Below are 24,571 nucleotides of genomic sequence, written 5' to 3' on the forward strand. Positions count from 1 at the left end.
AAACCCGGGAGGGGGGAGGAGCTTTACAGGTGCCCTCTGCTGTGCTTGCCGCTGAAGTCCTCTCTACCTCAGTAAACCAAGGATCGCAACCTAAGATTGGAGACCCAGGAAGAGATTAAAAAGTAAAAGTAGGTACTAGAGATACCGGCTAGTTTGATCCAATTCCGATAATTGCAGAACTCCGACTTGAAGACTCTACTTTACATGCGGCTACAGCTATACGTAGGTTTTAGTACCTATTAGGTGACTTGGGCAGTTCATAGACATAGTAAAAAGCGTGTCCAAACATTTCTGCGTCGGTTATTTATTAGAAGTTCACTTTAGCAGACGCCAATTTCCCATAATTTCCTATGAAAATGCCACCTTCGCTTCGGAAGGAGCAAGTTTCAAATAACGGATCCTGAAGTCCGGGTGATCGCAGACAACGGTTCGTTATGCCAATTAAAATTGGTTTTTACTTACCGAAGGACTGCTAAACATTTTCTAAACAAGTGGTTTTAATTCTTAGTATTTTTATCAATGTGCAAATGGTCTCACTGCATGGCTATTATGCTGTAACCTCTTTTTCTCTTTCATTATCACGAAGAGTATTGTCATAGGTCTCATAAGTCTCCAAAAGTTTACTGTAATTACGAACAGCAAATGGAGAGCTCATATAATATAAACATGAAATTATGTAGATAACTAATAAAATCCAGGAATTCTATAGATGTAGCTTAATAGCTGTCTTAATCTTTTCATGATGCTTAGACCGAAAATTGTATGAAATTAGTTATTTTCTAGTTGTAAAAAAATGTACTTCAATATTAACATTGTTGATTTTTAAGTAATAGCCATAGCAATATTACTTTACAGTTATTTTCACAATAAAATCCCTTCTATATTAATGTGGGTGATGAAGGTTTCAGTTATCTTTTTAAAAATATTGCAATATGATTAAAGTATGGTATTGTCTCTTAACAAAATAAATTACAAATTCAAAACCCAGAGGCCAGGAAAATTTAAAATCCCTATTATATAATCATAGCTGCATTTGGAAATCTAGGTAAGCCTTCCAAGTGTTATAGATGATATGCTCTTGGGCAACATTACATTTGGCCTTTTTTAAATCAGTGACATCTAGAAACTAACACAGTACTTAATAAATAGTGCAAGTATAACCAACCTATATGGATATATCAAATATTTGAACCAGCCATCCTTTTATTAAAAAATACATATGAAAGGAATCAAACACTAGTGTGATAGGTCAGGGCTTTTAAATCAATGCTGTTTGAAAGTGCATAATTAGTCTATTGTACCCCCATCCCCAAAGCAAGAAGTCACCCCCACCCAAGAAAATAAATACATTCATCCCTTGGTTTCTGATCGGCTAACACACACAAAGCCTCAGTAGTTTCATGAGAGAAAATGCCAAGGTCACACTGAAAGCTACAGCACATAATTGAGGGGTGGAGGAGCATTATCCACAGGGTTATGTTTCCACCAGCAAAGTGACTTGTCTTCACATATCTAATACAAGCTGCATTATATATCAGAGGCATATTAAGGAGATTGGGAGCTGAGAATCTTAGGTGCCACCATAGAAGATTGGCTTGAGCAAGTCAACAGTTCTGGCTCACTTTGGAGATGATTATTCAAAAATCCTTAGTGGATATGGAGGTGGTTAGCCTTTCTGGCTGAAAGCACAAGAAATACAGAATAACACAACTGAAATGCAAAAAATGTGTACTGACATTCATTCTGGACATATACACTGCAATCCCTTTATCGGCATCACATTTCAACCGTATTTGCAGTGCAACATGAAGGTGACCACTGCAACTTTGGGAGTCTCTTATGATTTGAAGTGAGAACTCGTAGTGTGTGGGCACATCCAGTTCCTAAAAAGTACCTTGGGTAGAGGTTTTCTTCAAAAGCATATTTATAAATAACTGCTGCACTCAAGATGCCAAAGACATCCTTCATTGTTCTGCTACTGGCAAGAGTTTGTAGCTTAGAAGGCAAATGTAAACATAAACCTGGTTGTTGCTTAAGCACTAACACCTTTTTTTTTTTCTCTAGTGCATATTGATTCTAGTCTCTGGTATTTTTAAAAAATATTTAAAGTTCTAGTGCTGCCTGCCTGCTTGCCTGCCTCTTGTTCTTCCCAACAGATATGACTGCATATCCTAGCAGGTAATTTTCCTGTCTGCCCTTTGCCCCACCTTATGTATTGCATATGTCAAGTTTGTATACCGACATACATAATGTTTCATTTTCATTGATCGGTTGGTTCCTGGCTGCTTTCCAGAAGAACATGGGCAAGCTGGTGCAGAATCTGAAAAAGTATCCCCAAAAAGTTTGGTCTGCTCATATGATGTTCATCAGCATATTTGGTATATGAAAATATTCAGGAACAAACAGAACTTTGGATGTGGTCAAAGCTCAATGAGTATGTGCTGATGATTAGAGACAACTGAGATGACGGACTTAGATATTCAGCAAGCAGACATTCTTGCAGCTCTGATGATTCATTTTTACAGAGTTAGTCTACACGAGCATGCAGTTCATCCATTGTCAAGCCAAAGTGCATTGTGGCTGGGTTTTTCTTCAAACCAGAATCAGTAGATCTGTTGATAATTTGCAGCATAGTCCAGATATTAAAAGTGACTTAATTCACAGCTACAGGATCAATAATTCCAAGTCAGGCAATGCTTTTTCTGGTAATTGTTCCATGGAAGTGCTCTCCCAAGCCTTTCCTAAAGTCACTTCTCTCGTAGTACACAAACACCAGCATCACAACGTTGGGTTCCTAGTGATGTCACCACTTCCCAGTTGTCTATGATAGGATCATAGCATTCAATACTGCTCAGGAGTGAGTTTCCATCATACCTGTATACAACAGAGATTTACAGATGAAACCTTGCTGAGGTCCAGATTCAGAGTCAGAACTATTAGAATACCTTTGTCACAGGAAAATAAAGCTCTTCTAAGAGCTTTTTAAAGCTATTCAGAAATTAGCATCAGGCAAAGCTTGCTATACAGGCAGTCCTCACATCTACAACCATTGCAGCATCCCCATGGTCATATGATCAAAATTTGGCTTCTTGGCAACTGGTTCATATTTATGACAATTGAAGTGTCCTGGGGTCATGTGATCCCCTTTTGCGACCTGACAAAGTCAATGGGGAACCCAAATTCACTTAACCACCATGTTACCAAATTAACAACCGCAGTGATTCACTTAACTGTGGCAAAAAGGTTGTAAAATGAGGCAAAGCTCACTTAACAAATGTCTCTTAGCAACATAAATTTTGGGCCCAATTGTGGTCATAAGTTGAGGACTCTTATCTACTTTTACTCATTACTATACAATAGACCAATTTCCATTTTGATAAGAAATTTAGGATAAGGACAAGTGTATTTTATGAATATATATAATCTGGCAATGAAACCAGAATGCACCGTCATCTTACATACTTCAGAAAGCTGTTGGTTCTGTTGACCTGACAGAGACATAAAACAATCTTATTTTTTAATATATTTGGTTTCAAACTTGCATCAGAATTCCCTCAAAATGGTCCCCTCCAGGTGTTTCACTTCAGGTAAAACCCTGTGATCTAAGTAACTTGGAGCAAACATACAAACTGCAGCAATGTGATTGGCCTGTGATATACACCATATAACCAAAGCACAGATACCATCAAAGCAGAAATGACTTTAAAGGATTTGAATAGGATAACATCATGTATGCACACAGTATCTAATTATACCCAAAATAAATGGTATCTGGAGAGGTACAGAAGATGTAGCCTATAATTCCATAAAACAAAGCAAGTGTCAGGGATACCTAGAACATTTAAGGATCATAAATGTTAATTCCATAGGCACCATTTGCTTACCCAGCTATGGCATAAAGCCTTCCACGGAGCACTGTTGCCCCCACATAACAGCGGGGTGTTGTCATGCTTGTTACTGTTGTCCAAGAGTCTGTACGAATGTTATAAGCTTCCACAGAGGAGAGATGTGATGTTCCATCAAACCCTCCAACCACATAGATGTGGTCATTGAGCAAGGCTACTCCAGCTCCTGCAAGGACAAGTAATGAAATGTGATAGCAAAGCAGTAGATGAATTCCTTCTGTTTGACATTAGGGGATTACAGGAGACTGCATAGTCTGCTTTCCGTAAGACATGCTAACTTCTATCCTTGTGCATAAAAGTCAACTAGGTGCCTTTGGGACAGTTATTCTCTTAGCCCAACCCACCTCACAGGGTTGTTGTTGTGGGAAAAATAGAAGGCAGGAATATGAAGTTTTGTTTGCTGCCCTGAGCTATCTAATCAAAAGCAGAATAAAAATCTAGTAATAACAACTGCATATGCCTTCATTTTTAACAACTGTTTAATATTCATAATTACTACTGACAGTTTATATTAATAGTGAATTAATTTGTGATGAAGATGTTGTTTCAGGGTATCAAAGAAGTTAATATTTAAAATGTCTATTAAACATAATAGAGTAAGAAACAATAAGTGGTTTATGATGTAAAGACTGTTCTAATATGATGATTTAGAAGAGATTTTGGAAAGAGCTGCTCAGTGGTAAGCTTGGGGAATTCTACCTCCATACTGTAGTTGAATGTATTTTTTTAATGTTTTCAGGATGGCTGCCTGCGGAAAACATTTTTGCTCAACAAATATTGTCTACTAAATGTGTCTGACAGGATCTCAGTAAAGTACTGTATATATTTTACAGAAAGATGTAGACTTTTTATCTCTTTCCCTTATTCAGATTTATTCTATCTAGAAAGCATTTAGATTTTATTCCATAATTCCCTAACCCAATCAGAAATCTCACCTGAGCGTTTAGTAGCCATTGGAGTCACATTTGTCCAATGGCCTGTATGGGGATCATATCGCTCCACAGAATTTAAGATGTTCAGACCATCATACCCACCTAAATGCATACACAAGAGAAAGTAAATTAAGTGTCTCTGTTTGTTTTATATTCAGAGTCAGAATAAAGAAAACATATAAAAAGCAAAAAAAGATCCATAGTTGGGGGTGGGGGGGAGAAGGAAACACAGATTTGTAGCTACATTGATGTGCAACAATATTGTATAGCAGTCCTAATTTACCCACCTATATTATTTGGATGCTGAAAAAAAATCGACAAATATATCAGCCCTAAACAAAAAAGGGCCTTTACTCTGGTATGATATCTGGTATGGTCCTTAAAGATTCCTTGCCTGGAGAGACAATGCCCCTTGATGCAGGAGGCACAGAACTACAGAGGATATTTCTCCCCAGTGCTTTTACTACAAAGACATTTGCACTAGCCTCATCTTACCATTATTAAATAAATATCCAAGGCACACAAGACAGTTTTATACCATGCTGTTGTTTTCAGATATCAACCCTGTTACGACATACAGTGGTTTTGGTTCTGTGCAGCAGCGTTCAAAATTCATTGGATGATTACCTGCACTATAAACTAGATTTAACAAACACCTAGTCTACAATATTAACTTTGTAATTTGATATAGTTTTCCACCAATTAACCTTTTATGCTCCCCTATACCCATTTAATGCTCCTATTCCTTATTGTAGAGTGTTGCTCTTTATATATACTTTTAGTTTTTAATTACATATTTTTTATATCTTATAGCTAACAATCATACTCCCCCCTCCTTATAGTGGTCTATGGCCATAATAAAGATTTGATTTGATTTGATTTGATTTGATTTACAAATGCTAGCTTTGGACAAATACTGTATAGTGAATAGTGTTATACTTTGTGGCATAATTAATTGCCTGGACATTTTGGCAGCTAAAATGCCAACTTATAGTATCTAGACATACTTGTGGAAGAAAGGTTACTCTAGAAAGCTTTAATGGTTTTCTTCATACATAAGGTGTCAGAATATATTAGCTTTTCCAAGAAAGATGATGGAGATTCATTTTAATTTCATAAAACCCAATTCAACTAAACTTTAATTTGGTACAAAAATATTTCTTAGAATAACTCTTTTTCTAGCTGAAATTATATTACAATGCTGATAATTTTTTTAACTACCTAATAGTTTAGAGCAGGGTTTTTTAATGCAGTGCCTTAGTATTCAATAGCTTTGAAATTCATTAAATTTTGTACTCAACACATTTTGATGTGAAAATTCTGCCTCAGTACTTTATGCACAAATATTAAAGAACTGATGCAATCTGATAATTCCTAAGCAATTCCTTCTCATAGTACTCCATTTACAGTTACAATTTTGAAATACTGGAATTTTGTACTAAGGGCATTCCAGGTAAAAATATTATATTTGATAATACAACAGAACAACATACAACAGAAAATCTATGGATGCTGGAGTATGTTTGATTTAATACTTTTAATACTAGGACATCCAAATGGGAGGGGGGTTTACATACCAAGGCAGTAGATAATATTATTGGCCACAACCAGTCCTGCACCTTCACGAGCTGTCTGCATATCTCCCAACATACTCCACTGATCAATATTTGGATCATATCTTTCCATACTGGTGTGGCGTCTGCTTCCATCAAAACCTCCAGAAACATATATCATATCTATAACAAACTGGAGTCAGTTATTTCAAGAGAAAGATTTTTCTTTATCACAATTTTTCTAAAAAAAAAATCTTATTAAATTATGTGTATTACTGTTTTATTTCCAAAGCACCCCAAAGTGTATCAAATGAAATATAGAAATTTATAAATAAATACAAGTACAAATGATAAAAGCAAGGGTGAACTACCAAAGGGAGTAAATATTGTTATCAGGAACCTGCATTTTCCATTGGCTTAGAAATCAAGCCAAGAAATTTAGAAATTTCCCTGCCGTGTTGACGATCACAAGCAAAAGTAGATGGGGCTGGGATACTTTTTAGAGTTGGAATAGAAGTTCCCTTCTCGAAACATTTTTGATTCCATGTCTCTGAAGAGAGAAATTAGTAATGCTAGTGGATTACACTGTTCAAACCTCTGAATTAAACCCCCTCAAATTAACCCCTTAAATAAGGAAGACCAAATATTGTACACATGAGTGATTAGTTCTGTAGCTTCAAAAAATTTGTCCTAATATCTTCAAGGTACACAAATTGAAAATTGCAGCAAAAGGTGTAGTTAAGACACTTAGATAAACAGACAGAGGTGTATGCATTTTGAAAATGATTCGAAATAAAATGGTAAAAAAGGCCCATGCATGATAAAAGATACTGAACATGAAGATTTTGAAGTCAAACTATCATTTACTTCAATCTCTCATTCAAAATGAAATTAGACTTGTTCTTTGCATGCTTAACTGAATCTTTAAAAAAAATTACGCACAAGTCAAATATAGGTATATGCTCCTCCCAACATATGGCAATCAGAGGAATTTTTGCAGATATTTTCCATCCCCCATTTCTGCTATGTATTCATTTTCTTGTGGGAGGCTGGGTTATTACTTTGGTTAATTATTATTGTTGATAATATTAATTTCCAACTCCTACAAGAGAAACAGTGTAAGAACTCTAGAGAAGCACAAGCATGCTACCGCAACCTTGAACAGCAGAAAAAGGAAACAGATCATCTATACAACTTCTTCCACAAAAAGAATATCCATGCAACTTCATTACAAAGTGCATGACCACTCAATCCAATATAGCACAACCAACTCAAGCTGTAAAAAGGATAATGCTGCCAAACATCAAAAGCATCTCAGAAAGCACCAACAGACTATTACAACCACATGGAATCAACATAGTACACAAGCCAACTAAAGCCCTCCAAAACATCCCAAGTAAAGCAAAAGTCCCAGCAGCCTCAAGAGAAAAAACAGGAGTCATCTACAACATGCAGTATAAAGACTGTAATAACCAGTATATAGGACAGACAGGCAGAAGACTAGCAGAACACATCAATGAACCCCAACTAGCAGTCAGAAGACATGATGAAAACTTTTCAATTTCACAACATACAGACAGACTTAACCATAGTTTCAACAAGGAACCTGTGAAAATCCTAGATGAAGCCACATTAAAAAATGCTAGAGAATTTCTGCAAACCTGGCTCTCAGACAAATTGGCCATCAATAGATACATAGACATAAACAACAACAAAAGAAACAAACAAGCCAAAAAGGGAAGAAAAAGATCAAAACACCTCCACACCTGTAATCAACCCCTAGATGAACATAGATTAACACCAGGATTAACATCAGACCAACAATCAAGAAGTAAATAATACCCCAATCAAGGAACTTCCAAACAAGCTAACAGTGAATAGCCCAACCGAAGAACAACCAAGATCACTCCCATCAACACTGACAGGACAAGCCACCAGATATAAACTGAGAGCAAACCCGAACGCCTTACTAGCATTGATAATATTACCTAGTTTGGATAATGAACAGTCTGCAAGAAAACAACCAAGCTCAGAGAGCACCAAAGATCCCTTCATTAATACTTATTTCCCACATGTAGATTTTTCCCCAAGAATAATAATTAGTTGGTTGTTTTTCAATACATACCTCCTAGACTTGTGGCCCCTGCTAGACCCCGTCGAACATTCATTGGAGCCACAGAGTACCAAATGCTATCTTCATCAGAAGTATAATCTAAGCACTCCACAGAGCTCAAACGTGAACGGCCGTCATAGCCACCTATTACATATATCCGGTCATGCAAGGAAACTGTAGCAACATAGCGTCTTTTGCGGCTGATGCTCTATATAAGTTAAAAGAAAGAAAATAGAATCATATTTTTGTATCTAAAAAGAAATTGACATTAGCAATTTTCTAGTGCTAGAATGCAAAATCAGAGAGAAAGAATGTAAACTGTATCAACGTGGACTAATGTGACAGGGTTTATTTGCAGGTGTCCAGCTCATCTGCAACAATAATACTCAATTTCCCATGTTTGCCTTTTCAAAATGCAGCACAATTGTGTTTTTCTCAGCATAAGATAAATTTGATCCCTATGGACCATAATAAATTCTGGAGAATTTTAATTCAGAGAGAAGAAATGTCTTACAAAAACAGGAAAATGTCTTCTATGTACTTTGAAAATATAAAAAAGTGATATTTTGTTTGGAATATTTTTAAATCTTGATTTAGCAATCCTACATACAATATGGTTTTCTCAGTAATCCTTAAATCGTTTTGGAAGCATATTTTAGAATTTTAGAAATGTGAGAAGGTGCTTTGCTTAACACTGTCATTCCATTAAAAAATACTGAGATGACAGTGAACAACGGTCTGACCTTGAATCTGTTCCTGTCTGCATCCATCTGCATTACAATCCATTCATGTAGTAGAATACTACTGTATTACTTCCTAAGGAGTATAGACAGGAAGAGACAGTTATCTTCTACTGTTCACAAATAGGGTTTTATACCCATTCTTTTATACCCATTATTTTATATTTTATACCCATTCTTACATGGAGATTTCTAAAAAAATGAAGTTCTCCCTCTGACAGATGTGTTTACCTATTCAAACACTACTGGTAAAACTAGAGAAAAAAACATTGTGAAATTAGAAGCATTGGGCAATGAAAAATTTCTTTACCTGATACTTCTTTTGCACTAAACTTCATCATGCCAAAGACATTTTGCTTTTTTTAAGAAAAAATGCTCTAGGAATCTTAGATTCATTACTGAATTATAAGCAAATTGTCCCACAATAGATACCTAACATTTCACATATGTAAATAGCATGTTGTTGTTTTAAACGTATGTGATGAAGCAGATAAGTACATACTGGTAAGAAGCTCCATTCTTGTGTTTTGGGGTCATATTTCTCCACCACATCAATGGGAGACTGTTGACTTCCAAAACCCCCAATTACAAGTAGAACTTCATTGGCACCTAAATGAAAGAGACCCACATAATGTTACACATCAGTAAGCTTTACAAATAAAAATGGGATAAAAATTTTAAATAACTTTAAAAAAACCTGAAAGCCAGTGTAGTGTACTATCACAGGAACTGGATTAGAAGTGGGAAGATTTAGGATTTAGCACTTCCCTTAGTCAAGAAACCAATTGGATAAACTTGGATTGCTTAAAGAAACAGCATATTTTACTAGGATATATACATGATTGCTTTTTGCAACTGCTATGCAGTTCTGAGAAAAGCAACAGCTCAGCTGCTTTTTTTGTATAATTTTTTTATTACCAAAATTAAAACACAAACGCCAAGAAAACAAAGACAAAAAAAAAACCCAAACAAAGCAAAACTAAACAAGGGAAAAGAATACATAAAAAACATACACATAAATTGCCTCCCCTAGTTGAATACTGATTAAATATATTTCAACAAGAGTAGTTTCCCCACCCCCACCTTGTGAAATAGGTCCACAATTTATAAACTTCTCCAACTCTGTTTAACCAACCAATTGACCTGTTTTCTGTCTACTGTAGAAAAAGAACAGTAAACCCAAGAGCAAAGTTAAACTTCAAAGGCCTCTGTTAACAGGGAATGGCTGCTTTACAAATTTGCCAATCGAGACAGGCAGTCCTCAGGTTATGATGACAAGTGGGACCAGAATTTCCATGGCTAAGCACTATGGTTGTCAGATGACCGCACTGCTTAGCAACAGCAATCCTTGCAGTCCTGGTTACAGTCTTAACTCAAAAATAACTTTTTCAAGAGACTGCATAGGCTTGTTTGATGGCAGCTTTATAATTTTTAGTAGTTATTTAGTATTTATTGGTTTTACAGATTGACTTTATGATTTTATTTTATATGCTGTAAGCTGTCTGGAATCAGAAGAGAAGGAAGCATGTAAAATTAGCAAACAAAAAGTAATTAGCACATACTCCTAAACATTTATTTAAGAACTATATAATTGAGTAATGAACTACCTTCATATTAACATTGAAATCTCCTCCTGTCTTCTTAAAAATCTTCAAGAAAGCTTTACTACTTCACTGAACAATTTTGTTCAGATTTTCCACTCCTCCCCTTACTTTCTGTTTGAAAACTATACTGTATGGAATTGGTAAGCATATTAATCCCTGTTATAACAAATATAATCAAACACTAAAATAGCAATGCACTTCATTTATATGTTCAGTAGGTAATAACATATTAACAATACTGTATTTGAAATGTTAATAGTTGATTTTCCTTTCTTTAATAATATCAACAAAAATCAAGGTATCATTGAATACATAGTTGAAAGGCAATTCAACCGCCACGCTTGTTCATGAAACAAATTATCTTTCTCTTTCTTTTCAAAAATCATCCTAATTATTCTCGCTAACCTGAGCCACAAAATTGTGAGTCATTTTCTGACAATCTGACTTTTTATTCTGCAGCTATGCACTTGCTTCCTAGCTATGTTCTATATTTGCTTTTCGTGAGCTCATTCTATTGTATTCAGTTAATTGTTTCAGTTAGGAAAATAATTTTGAGGGCACATTATATTTCAGTAATAACCACTGTAATTTCTTCCAAGTAGTTTATCAATACATATTTCATTAACAGTTCTAGAGTATGGGTCCCCCAATCCCATGTCCAAGGCCCATTGCCAGGTCACAGCCTATTGGGAACTGGACTGCGGAAGTGGTGGGTGGGTGTGAATGAGCGCACAGCTGCATGTATAAAAGCAGTGCATGTGTATGGGTGTGCCACCCACTCCCTCCCCCCACTGCTGCCACCTCCGCCAGTCCGCCGAGCCAGAAAGGTTGAGGACCGCTGATCTACAACACCTAAAATTAGGCAAGGCCAGTCCTCTATCCATCCATCTGAACTAGACAGACACAGCATATTGATGACTAAGCACATTTGTACCTTTTTTCTTCAAACATATGTTTTGGGCTTGAAGGTACATGGTGATTTCACCCTATGAAGGTTTATAAATTACATAAATTATGCTTTAAACATTACTTCCCCTGTATTTTATTTACTAATAAATTATTTAGATTATGTTTTGCATTTATTTTTATGGAGCAAACTGAAATTCTCCTGCTTGAAACTCAAAATATTTTAATAAGTGATCTCTTCAAAAATTTAACTAATTCAGTATTTTAAAGGATTGCTGTTCACATGGAAACATAAAATATTTTTGATTTGATACATTTAATTTGTATCCTGCCTTTATTATTTTTACAAATAACTCAAATTAGCAAACATATCACCAATTTTCCTCACAAAAACAACACTGTGAGGTGGGTTGAGCTGAGAGTGGTCCAAAGTCACCCAGGTGGCTTTCATGGCTAAGGTGGAACTTCACTCATGGTCTCCTGCTTTCCAGTCTGGTGCTTTTACCACTAGACCAAACCGGCTCTCAAAAAAGAGACTAATTACTTATTTTCAATAACTATTTAATTTACTTGAATCAGAATACAACTCTAGACTTTGAGGGTAGCAGGGTTTTTTGATATATAAAAATCTTCAAGCCCATCCTCTGTAGGAGTGATAACAGAATACTATGAATCCATTAATCCCCTAAACATGGCAACTGACAAGAGATAATAAACATGAGAATGGAACATGACATTTCCTTCTTCTTAAATGTTAATTTGAATCCTTTGCCACTTACCTAGACGTGCTCGGGTCCTTGGACCTTGCATTTGGCTCCGGAGTTCAGGTCTTAAATGAAACTTTTTAGCTTCATCTACAAGGTCTCTGCACTGTAAACTGCATCGGATAAAAGGCTGGGGAAATATAACAAGACTATATAATTTTTACAATATATACAAGTGTGCGATACCACAGAGGTATACTGCCTTATGAAAACAACAAAAAGAACAACATTTATATTAAAGCAGTATTTTTAAAAGCAATATTAGGCATATACAGACATATAAAAGTTTGTGTTATGGTAGCAGAAGGGACCCATTCTAAAGCTAAACAATTACGCTACTATAAAATTGCTGAGTTTTAAACTATTTCTTTTACACTAATGAATCATCTGTACCACAAGTACTAATCTTCATTAAACCACTGAGTGAAAGACATAATTGAAGGACAGATGAAGTAGCAAAAACATAAGGAAAGGTCACTTTTACTCTTAGTGTATTTAAGAGAAACCCTGATCTGTTTGTATTTGGTCTGCTTTCAGTTCTCCTGAAAAATGATATTGCAAAAAAGAGCTATCAAAATATCTGAGAAACTGCAATAGCTTTCCCAAAGAAATAGTATCTGAGGTTTCTTCAATATGCAGCCAAGGGAAGTAATGCCTGACCAAGATAAATTGCACATGCTATGAAAAACATGGAGAGAAAGCTTCCCGTCCCAGTGTTAGAACATAGTAGCATCCATTGAAACCTGAACCGATAAAAATTTACTAAATTCAGGAATCCATGAGGGAAGAGATGCCTAACAAAATGTGTATTCTGATGTGAATTTAATTCCTTTTGTATTTACATGCTATGTTGTAATATAAATACAAAATTCATAAAATGCTAGGGAATTTCTGGAAGCTTGGTATTCAAACAAATGAGCCATCAACAGACACGAAGATAAAGATTTACACATTGTTTCAAAAAAGACAAAAAAGCTAAGAAGGAAACAAAACACCAAAACATATCTTTCCCACCAGCCAGTAATCAGGGACTTACACCACTTTCTAGCATTGATGATGTTATTTAAATTGGGTAATGAAATGCCTGCAAACAACTAAGCTCAAATAACACCAAGGACTCCCCAGATACAAAAGGGCAGCTTGCAGTTTGCCAAACATTTTTTTGGCATGTGATTAGGAACAGATATGCTGATGATTATTGAGATAAACAATTTTAAATGGGGCTGGTTACATTCATGGAAAAGTGATCCCCACTTTTGTTGGATCCAGTTCCATAAATGTATTGCAGAGAAGCATGGAAGCACAAAATGCAGCACCTGCCTGTGATTTCATAAAACAGAAGTCTTTTTCCAGGCAGCCATCTGATCTGAAAAGGCATGTAGCTACTTTAGTAAGTTGCAGGTCAGATGTACATGTGCTCCGAAGTCTCTTTTTGTAATGAAATCTGAAGCACTTCACAATGTTTAGATTCTACTACTCCAATTAGCTCTTTTTATTTTAAGAATCACAGACAACACACTTTAAATACCAGCTGCTATAAAGCAACAGTGGAAGAAAAGTATCACCCTTCTCTCCGTGATTGTGAGCTCCCTAAATATATCACATTGACTGGTATTCATAGTATTAGATGAACTACTGGCTTGATCCTGCATGGTTCATCTTATATTCTTATATGTGGTTAACTGGCTTCAGATTTTTTAATGGACATACACATCAATAATTTTTATTAGCCTGAAGGGGCTTTTGCAAATGTATTGATCTGTATTCACTGCAGGTGAATTTAAAATCATGAATATTCCTTTCAGTACTGAAACAAATGCCTCTGTATCTGCTAAGTTGATGTCAATCATTCCTCAATGAACAAAGTGTTATGAACTGCAAGCATTTCATGAACATCAGAAAATATCCCAAATTGAATAAATGTTGTAGTGCAATAGTGATACTACTAATAGTGGATACTCTCAGACATAGTATTCCTATAATGAACAAGGTCTTCCCTAACTATGATCTTAATATTAAACTGTAGCTCTCCGGACAGGTTTAATAGTTAAACAACTGTAATACCGTTTGGAAAAGAATAAATTGCCCACCATTATAATATTAACCATTTCTAAAAGATCAGTTGGACCAACCTCAGTATCTATGACATCGGTGATATAGCGTGGAGTTAGAAGTGGCATGCGCACGTATTGCAAAAGCTCTGGTAAAGAGGCTTCCCGTTCCTTTTTTGAGTGTTTCACCCAATTAATAACTGCTTCAAAGACAGGCTCTTCAGAAGCTACCTGTAAGAAAAGAAGCAAAACTCCTCAGACTTTTGCAAAGAGTTGGCTATGATTCAAGATAGCCTCCTGACAGCCCAAACACAGGTTGTACTTCTACTGTGGGAAAATTGCTTGGCAAATTATGATTGCTAGAAACAAACCCAGTCATATATTATAAAAATCCAATCATATGTCTACCAAAGAAAATCTGTAGCTTTGTCTTATGACTGTCACAAATATAAAGTGTGAACATGTGACATGTAATTCCAAGATTTAATATGATTAAAGGCTCAGTTCCTACAATGATAATTGAATTTAGGGCTTTTTCTAGTTTTTTTAGTCCTCTCTAAAAGTGTGTGTGTGTGGAGGGGGCGGGGAATTAAGGCATCAAACTAGAAACCAGGAGACAGTGAGTTCTACTCCCACCTTAGGCATGAAGGCTGGTTGGGTGAGTTTGGGTTGGGGAAAAGAGGAGAAAGAAGGAATATTAAGTATGTTCACCACTTTGAGTTATATATAAAAATAAAAGCGAGATAAAAATAAATAATAAAAAACAAGATCTTCCCATGTTTCCCATTAGACAAAAACATTAACATGAAAAGGAAAAGGAAAGAATGGCTAGAGTGCAAACAATCTTATCACACTTCATTGAAAAAGCTGCTTTAAATGTATATATTATTATATGATTCTCAAAAGAACACATGAAAATCCTATTTATACAGCTTGACAAATACATGGTTGGTTTGCATTCATTACATGTCAGAATTAAACATTATTTGCCTTAAACTAAGGTAGCGGATGAGTTCTTACCTGAATTTCATCGCACTTGATGAGTTTTTCCACTTCTTCTTGACTGAGGAGGATAAACTCTTCATGTTGTACTACATCTGGAAAATGCTTCTGACTGAAAACTTCTGCCGCCAGCATTAAATCAACACAATTATGCGTTTCAGCAAAATCACGAATACCTAAACAGTTAGAAGGATCCAACTGGCTTTCCAGAAATTCACAGCAAGCCTGCTTTACTCCTACAAGAAAATAAAATGGTTGGCACTTTGACTGGTCAAATCATAATCTGAAAAATCACCTGGGAATCAAATTTAAATTAAAAGTGAAAATGTGCAATATTTATTTCTACTGAACAGCAACCCAGACAAGTGTAATGTTATATTGGGTTTCAACTGTGGTCAAGAAAATTCATATCTTTACAAGCTGATATTGCTTTTTTTTTTACAAAAGACACATCTAAAGCACATGATTAATCTCTGCTTAGAGATTGGGTTGAAGAGGTATATTTATTATTTCAATCAATTTCTTTTTATAAGTTCAATAAACTGTATTTGACATGTCACTTAATTCCAGCTTATAAAACTACTGATATAAGTATAGTTATGATCAATATTTATAGTCTGAATTTAGACTCTACTGCCATATTTTTTTGACATTTTAAACACCTCTAGAATGGAAAAAATCACATATTGGTTGTACTAGGACAGATAATCAGTTTTTTGAAAAGTATTATATGGCTATTCAAAATATTCAGCATTCAGAACTAAGCAATGGAGAAACTGGAATTTTGAGAATCAGTTGTAAGTGCCACTCATTCAGTGCTATCACAACTTTGAGAAGTTGCTAAATAAATGGTTGGTAAGCAAGGTCTATATATTATTTTAATACATCTTTAATTTACTAACTTTAGTATGTTTGTAAAGTTCTGTTCATTTTTGTACAGTGAAGATGTCTGGACAATTCATCTGATCCTTGATTCCTGCTCTATGCAATTTGTTTCTGGCATTACCTTTCAGCTGAAGTAGACAGGCTGCAGGGAGTAACTCCTGAACATTTTCTACTGTCACATGGACAGTCTCTGTATATACAAAATCCAGCAGTATTTCCATAGTTGAGGCTGTTAGCCCTTGGATATCCACATAGGGTTTATCTTTCTCTGAAAGCTACAAATTACAAGTACAATATGTTTAATTACAAGGAATTACATTAATGATCTTTACTGGGTTATGAAAACTAATTTGGAAAGCATAAGTATGAGTAAGAGAAAATAAGCACCTATTCAAACTTTTCATGTAATATAAATTAATTATTATTAAAAGCGCACCTTGAAAGACTACAATAAATACACAAATATCTTAGTGCTTTTTCTAAGTAGCTTAAGATATTTAATTCACCATACCAATTAAGGGGAATTTCTTTCATATATAAATTACAACAAAATCCTCCTTCTGTAAAAAAAGTTATTAGTTTACAAAATATAATTTATTGAAATAAAATATATTTATTGTTAGTATCTGTACTATTTCTGGCCTAGATAAGTAACATTCATAGTTTTGTTTCAGGTCACCTACAGACACGTTTGGCAAAAGTAATTTATTAAGCATTAATTTACAAAGTATGAATTTACAACAAATAAAATTTCAAGAAGTAAAACATTCCTAGAGAAATAATATATAGCATCAAACAAACACTTCGCTTCCTTCTAGAAAATACTTTAATGTTCATTCATTTCAATCTTTTTTACTAGTACTTCAGTACATCTTTTTCTAGAGGTCTTATAAGTTTACACTATATAACATAAATGCTTTTAAAAATTATTTGCTCATAGATTTCAAATACATGTTAGAATTGTGGTTACCAAAGCATCACATAAGGGTGTAAGTTAAGGATCCTCTAATTCAAATGTATTGCCATAAGAGATCAAATAAATACTGTACTCAGATATTATTTGATTATATATGTTATACTATACATACAAAAAAGTATATAAAAAGTGAAAGAGGGGAAATATTATGCAAAAACAAGATACAAACTAATGAAATTCTCAAATATCCCCAAAAGTCTTATTCTCTATAACCCTATAGGAGAAAGGCCATTAAAGAAGATACATAACTGTGCAAAATCCATGAAGTTGGCCTTCCAATCTTTGCTCAAACGAAAGGGCCCAAGTTGCGAAAGGGTCCAAGGTTTAATACTGAACTTCATATTAACTTTTATACAAGTAGAAATATGGCCAAATATATATAATTAAATTACAGCGAGAAGAAACATTGTTACCTATCCATTACATTGTTATGTTAATTGTTTTATGATTATTACACTGTAACAATTTAAAGTTACTGGGCAACATTCAACTTTAGAAAAACATGACTAAGATAATGTTTGAATTATATATTTTGCTACCAATTTTAACCTCTGTATAAGAATACCCACACCCAGAGCCCAAACACATATACATTCATTTAAAAGCAAATCCCATTGCCTTACTTCCAGATTACACAAAGAACTGCAGCTGTACAATGCAATTCTATGCACTTGTACTGGGTAAATCTCAAAGAATGCAATGAATCTTATTTCCAGGAAGGTTTATACTTAGATTGCACTGATACTTTTAACTGTTAAGTTTCTGGTACATGTTACTCCCATAGAAAAAAAATCCAAAATAAGTTTGATGTCTATCTTACCTACCTCACTTGTGAACATAGCACAGAAGTAGTCACTGCAAGCAGCTAATACAATACGATGAGCTGGAAAGTCTTTTTGTTCCACACGCAGGGTCACATCACATAGTGTGTTACTCTTTCGCAAAGAGTTCATTGCATTAAGAATGGACTTGGCATGTGAATTAGTCATTATATCTTTAGGAGCCATAGTCTTAGCCCAGCCAACAAGAGTGTTGAGAAGGCAGGTTCAGAGTATGAATAACCTGTGAAGAAAATATTTTTTTAGGGTGGATGGCTACCAGTCAGTTAAACAAAGTGCTACACATATGATCTGAATTCGATGTGTTTTACTCAAAAAAAAAAAAGGTTGGGTATTTTGCACAATTCAAATTTAGTAGCCTATTTTTCATTTCGAAGATTACAACCTTCAATACACACTTGCAAGTACTTCAGCAAATATGCCTTCCTATGGCATAAGCTTTGCTTGACGTTTTGCAAATGAAAAACAAGGCCATATCCACATTGCAAATATAAACTTTCCCGGCTCATTCAACAAGAAATTCATTCACAATTGAAACTTCCAAATGAGCTCCTATTGGGGAACACCAGGGACATCCCCGATTGGATACAAATACAAAGACCCAAATTAATGAAAGGATGCTTCTGTCCCAGCACAACCATCTATGTCAACTAACAGATTTAGCCACCGGTGCAAATAATTTTGCCAATACTGATCTCACTACCCACCGGAAGACAATATCTTTATTCTCCAACCTGAAAGGCTGCGATATAATTGTATATTCATATATAACTGCGGAGAGGGAAGGACGACCTCCGCGAACCTTAATTAGCTCCAAGTTTTGTAGGAAGAAGACCGCACCTGCTCCGTTTCTTATGCTTTTACTTACCTGCAGAGCCCTGCCGGATACCGGCGAGCTCTTTAAGCCATGCAGTCAAAACAGGGTCCGTCTTCTACTGAGCCGAGCAGGGAAAAGAACCGCCGGCGAAACATCTCTCTCCTACCCAAATTCACCACCATAACATTTTCATGAGGGGAGAAACTCCCACTTCCTCAGCTCCACACGTCGCCTTCCTCTTTCACATTAGGCGCGTGCCGATTGCGTCACCATTCGCGCCGAGGCAGAAACCAAAAAAAGGATGATTTCTATTTGAACCCGTGTGCGAAGAATTGTGGCCCGAGGAAGGGAGGGACAGACGGAATGCCTTTCGCCTTGGTTGCTAAGCAACGAAACAGCTACCATTATCATCCCCCGCCTCCTTCGTTCAGTTCAGTGCCTTGCCGGCGGGGGAGAGAGAGGGAGGAAGTGGCTGCTTCTTTTTTTTCCTTCCTCGTTTTTTAATGTTTTGCTTTACTTTATCGCACTGCTTAAGTAGCTCCGGGAGATACAGCCAAGGCGCGCTAAACCAAATGATTGAAATAAAGATTTGGGGTGGGGTGGGGTATATATTCGATTCAGTTATTGACTCCCGGTGACTGCCTGGACTAGTAAAAACTATTCTAGTCGTATAGGGCGTATAACATTGTGACATGAACCCATCACGTTGTTCCCTTTGGAGATAAACATTGGGAAGTACAGAAAAACAACCAGAAATAGATCGAAAGTGGATGATAACAAACAGAAAAAGACATCTTAAGGATGCAACCAAATGTCTCTGGTCAAATTTTGTGTAGGTTGTAAGCACTTTACACTGGCATCCTTGCTGAGACCTCTTCTGTGAACGCTGGCACATGTTTAATGCTACACAAATTAAAGCAATTGAGGGGACCTTTTTGCTTTGCTTCCCTTTCACTGAGGATTAGCTCCTGGTGCTGCCTGGAAAAGTATCACTAACCGGTCAGATACAGGGAGGCTGAGAATATATTCTCTCAGCCTCCCTGTATCTGACCAGTTAGTGATACTTTTCCAGGCAGCACCAGGTGTATGGCACCAGGTGTATGGCACCATGCAGGTGTATGGCATGGTGGAATCCAGGTGTGGAGCTTAATCATTGTCTTCTGTGCCTGCAGTCTGTCCCTTGGACTAAGATCAAACATGGCTTTAGTGTTCAAAGAGTCAGAGGAGCCAGGAGAAAGAATGATGAGAAATATTCTTTGCCTATCCCTCATCCATTTGTGCTTGTGATCCATCAGGTGGGCTAACAGTAGCAACTGGGCTACATTTTTAACAAGAAAATATTATGGGTAGAAAAAGGAGTTAAACACTTCCCCAGCCATCATGATCAGGAGTATAGGAATTCCTTGTGTTGCTTCTTTTAAGAAAAATGCATGCTCAATTTTATGTTTGCTTTAGTTATTCTTGGTAGGAGATGAAATTATATTTTCAGTATGAATACTGCCCTTATGAGGAAGCACAAGTTTTATAGCAGAATATTCATGTACAGAAAATACGTAAGGGATAGCCAAATCCTAGAATCTTGTTAAGTACTTTCTACCAGGAAAAGAGTAAAAGGTTGAAATTAGCTTTACCTATCTCTTTAATATACTTCTTGTAGACATTAATATTAACCCTATTTTTTCACTTTCTTTCACTTTCATTGCCTGAGCTTCCTACAATTTTAACATTCATTTTGTTCCGATACAATTTCCCTCAATATATATTCACAAACCTATGAAAATGGAATTATGTAATCAGAATCATATATTAGTTAGTGATAACATTTCTGAGGTTAGAAATGTCAAATATAGAATTGCATATGCTAATAGCATTGCTAGCTTAGTTCTTCCATCTAATCTATTTATGCTATTTGTTCTGTATAAACAATACATTTTTAAGCTGAGACTTTTGTTTTTTTTGACACGGACTAATAAGACTGGTACACTGTTCTGAATGTTTTTCCCAACAGATGGCAGAATTGCCTCCTGACTAATAATTGTAGGTTTGTTTGGGAGAGACACAGAATTCATAGAAAAGCAACAACAAGAAGGTCTAACAACCCTTTTTGTCTATCATGAAAACACAAAGAACAAAATAATATATTCAGTTGGATTTCCTCTCTCTTTCAGAACATTTCTCTGGAATATTTTCATCTATTAACTTCTACATAAACGAATAGTATTAATATTAAAGGGCTAAATGGTTGCAAGCTCTTTAAATATAAACAGATAAGTCTGTAGAATAAACTTATCCTTCTAAACTAAATTTAAAAATTGTTTTTCTGTAAAAAAGTATCCCAAAAGTTTTGGATTACATTATCTCCTTCTCACCAATAAATTTACAAGTGAGCCACAACCTCTTCAGTTAATCACATTTTCCCTTTTTTGCATTGCTGTCAAATTGAGTTAATTGAAAGATTTGTTCACACATTTCTTTTGTAATAGTTTTTTTAATGTTTATGAATACAAAGATGAAAAACTAATATAAACTAAGGAAAATATGAAAAGTAAAGTGGAAGGAAATAGAAAAAAAGTTAAAGAAAATATATAAAAGTTGACTTCCCCCTCCCTCCAGACAAGGAGAAACAATTTGACAAGTATAACTTAACACCTTCTATAGTACTTCAATTTTTAAAAATCTCTTCTTCCCATACTTCATACCACAAATTTCAAAAAAGCACAGTTTTTGTAAACAATCTCCCTTAATAGAATGTATTATTGTCTAAATGCATATAGATTTTCTCTAATATACTTTTTATTATTATTGATAAATTGCATGGTGATATAAAGAGAATTACGGTATAAATTTTGAATTTAAAAAAAGCATCCAATTAAAAGCTTACATTAGGTACATTTATATTTAAATAAGAATTAAACACCATCACTAATAAAATTCTTAGAAAGTGATACTGAGATGGAAAATTAAATTCAGGAGGACATCAAAATAAAAAAATGTAGCAATAACTTAACATTTAGATTGGTTGTATACATGCTCAAATCATGATAATTGAAAAACTGTACCCTTGGAAAATTGGGAGTCATTAGACTTTCTGAAGTTTGAGAGCCAGTTTGGTGTAGTGGATAAGGAACCAGACTAGAAACCAGGAGATCCTGAGCTCTAGGCCCATTTTAGGCATAAAGACAGCCAATCACTCTCAGTTCTAAGTAGTGGGCAATTGTAAACCACTTCTGAATAGCAAACTTTGCCAGGAAAACTACAGGGACGTGTCCAGGTAGTTGCCAGGAATCAATACTGACTTGAAGGCATGCCAGTGCATACATGAGTGTGAATACATACACAGACCAGACAAAGTTGAGGTCACCTTGGAATTAAATAATGCTGAGGACTGGTCTAATTTGGAAGAAAGAATTTGAAAACCCAGTTCTAGCAAGTTATTGGTCTCAGGTTTTTAAAAAATATTACATATGTTTCTTACAGACTTAACATGATATGAATTGATGACAAATTTCTTTTTGGTGTCTACTGAATTTTTCAAAAAATGTTTAAAATAATAGATTATCTATTAATCTGTGCTGGAGATACAAACATTTAGAAGTATGTTAACACATGAGATTTAATCATACCACCCTGTTTTTTCCATATCCTTAATACCCTATGGGGTCTTCATAGGAGAAATTAGATTTAAAGACATTAAGGTTAAAATATATTTCCAAAATTTGTAATGTATTAATTATGAAAACATTTAGTCTTATCATGCTTAGAGAGGAAAAACATTTTACATATTCTTGGGAAGGTAATAGTGCAACATAAGCCAAAGGTTGGCTTGGTGAAATGTATGCACTGTCAACCTTTGAACTAGTCCTTTATGGACAAAATGGATGTGTTACCTTTTAGTCATAAAAATATTGGTGCTTTTGTCCCTTCTGTTTTGCATACTTTCTTTTAAATTTGTTGTTGTATTTAAGTAATCCTTTTTGTTATGAAAATTAATTTGGTGAAACCATTTACTTGCCTATAATGCTATTAAATATAATTTAAATTTAAATATATGTTTTTAAGATTCTCAGAATAGTATAGTAATGCAGTATTTGAGATCCAAAAAGGAGATTTGAAAAGAGACAATCATGAGGTAAAATTTACTTAGAACAACTAAAGGTAATTTAGATTCACAATGAAAGAAGCTCAGTAAAAATATGTAGGGTAAATATATATCAAAAATGAGAAGAAAAACTTACCAAGTAAAACATGATAAAAAAGAACAGTATTAAAGAAGCTGGTAGGATCAAAAAAGCATCCTTCAATTTCAAATTTGCCTAATTTCATTTTTTTTCACTTGTACTTATTCTTGGACCATTCCTGTTCATCTTTCTTTTAGCCTACATACTTTCATTCTTAAAAGCCACATTAAAATTTCTTAAAACTATTAATCTGTCAAGGTTGACTCGCAAAAAATACCTTTCTGCTTGTAGCTTGACAGCAAAGCAAAGGGGGGAGAGGGGTATGATTGAATGTGTGGGAAGGAGCCATTTGCAGTTTGAGAAAATCTTACAACCCCAAGGTCATAAGCTGAAGACTTTCAAAAGGTGCAGACTGCTTTCCCAAAATAAAGTGCTTAACCTGGATTGTGGACAATGAACACTGGGTGGCCTGGGGAAAGGAAAAGGGAGCTTCATTATACTGCGCTTCATGCCAAAACCGTAGAACTGGCTTTGCTTCTTCTGTGCCTGTATAGATCTGTTGGAAGAAATATCCATCTGGTTCAGTTCCAAGTTGTGAGAAAGACACTGGAAACATGGAGGCTGATTGGAAAGATGGTTTAATGAACCTGAACCACCAAGCACATGGTTCTGGTGCAGCTGACTACATGGAGTTGAGAGTGGGAAGTGGGGTTTTGCACTCTTGGGCTCTGCACTCGAACTTCTTGTTCCTGTGCAAGAACATGTATTCTATTGTAGGATTCATAGCTGGCTCTATAGATTGAGCTCCCAGGTTTGGTTGAAGTTTGCTGTGGGTGATGCAATAAAGGAAATACACTTAGGAGATTGTACACTATGTCTTCTGCTAAATGGTAGTGGGTTAATCCTATTATGTCCTAAAGGATAACTCCTTCATCCTGGAGCTGAAGGTCTTTTGTTTTCTTAGATAGGCTGGCGGCTGGCTGTCTTAATGAGCACAAAATATCTGCCGGGGGTGGGGGAGGTAGGGAGCTGGGCCTCTGAGTTTCTGTCTCCTTTACGATTTTTTATTTCTCTTTTAGGAGGAATATTTTATCCTCTCTTTTCAATATTCCTCAAAATATTTCATTCTTCCAGGAGTGGGATTGGCTTCCCACAGATCTATCAGTAAAGTTTTACTCTTGGTAATAAAAATATCCCAGGAGTTTCTTTCCCCAGTGGGACAGTTGACATAATCAGTGGAATGGCTTGCCTTTAGAAGTTCCAACACTGGAAGTTTTTAAGAAGAGATTGGATAACTATTTGTCTG

General features: G+C 35.4%; 1 protein-coding gene across 1 annotated transcript; it reads right to left on the bottom strand.

Annotated features, from left to right (window-relative positions):
- Window positions 1-1,185: 1,185 nt before the first annotated feature.
- On the bottom strand, window positions 1,186-19,355 carry KLHL12 (kelch like family member 12). Its single transcript, XM_087929238.1, has 12 exons — window positions 19,139-19,355; window positions 18,256-18,493; window positions 16,577-16,730; window positions 15,589-15,806; window positions 14,650-14,799; window positions 12,533-12,647; window positions 9,746-9,852; window positions 8,516-8,711; window positions 6,415-6,573; window positions 4,841-4,939; window positions 3,885-4,071; window positions 1,186-2,874 (listed from the first exon to the last, which is right to left on the bottom strand). Exons 2-12 carry the CDS (start codon window positions 18,436-18,438, stop codon window positions 2,748-2,750), a joined length of 1,695 nt encoding a protein of 564 aa, XP_087785364.1. The 5' UTR covers window positions 18,439-18,493; window positions 19,139-19,355; the 3' UTR covers window positions 1,186-2,747.
- Window positions 19,356-24,571: the final 5,216 nt, after the last annotated feature.

The sequence above is a fragment of the Pseudonaja textilis genome, chromosome 3 (assembly GCF_049901715.1).
Source record: "Pseudonaja textilis isolate UNSWEBS1 chromosome 3, rPseTex1.2, whole genome shotgun sequence".
NCBI lineage: Eukaryota > Metazoa > Chordata > Lepidosauria > Squamata > Elapidae > Pseudonaja > Pseudonaja textilis.

What these genes read in the sequence shown, in the direction of transcription:
- KLHL12 (XM_087929238.1), bottom strand. Translation starts at nt 18,438, where the DNA reads ATGGCTCCTAAAGATATAATGACTAATTCACATGCCAAGTCCATTCTT. An exon ending in TCAAGTGCGATGAAATTCAG is followed by an intron (nt 14,800 to 15,588) that starts GTAAGAACTCAT and finishes CTTTTCTTACAG; the next exon opens with GTAGCTTCTGAAGAGCCTGT. An exon ending in AGGCTTTATGCCATAGCTGG is followed by an intron (nt 2,875 to 3,884) that starts GTAAGCAAATGG and finishes TGTTGTATACAG; the next exon opens with GTATGATGGAAACTCACTCC.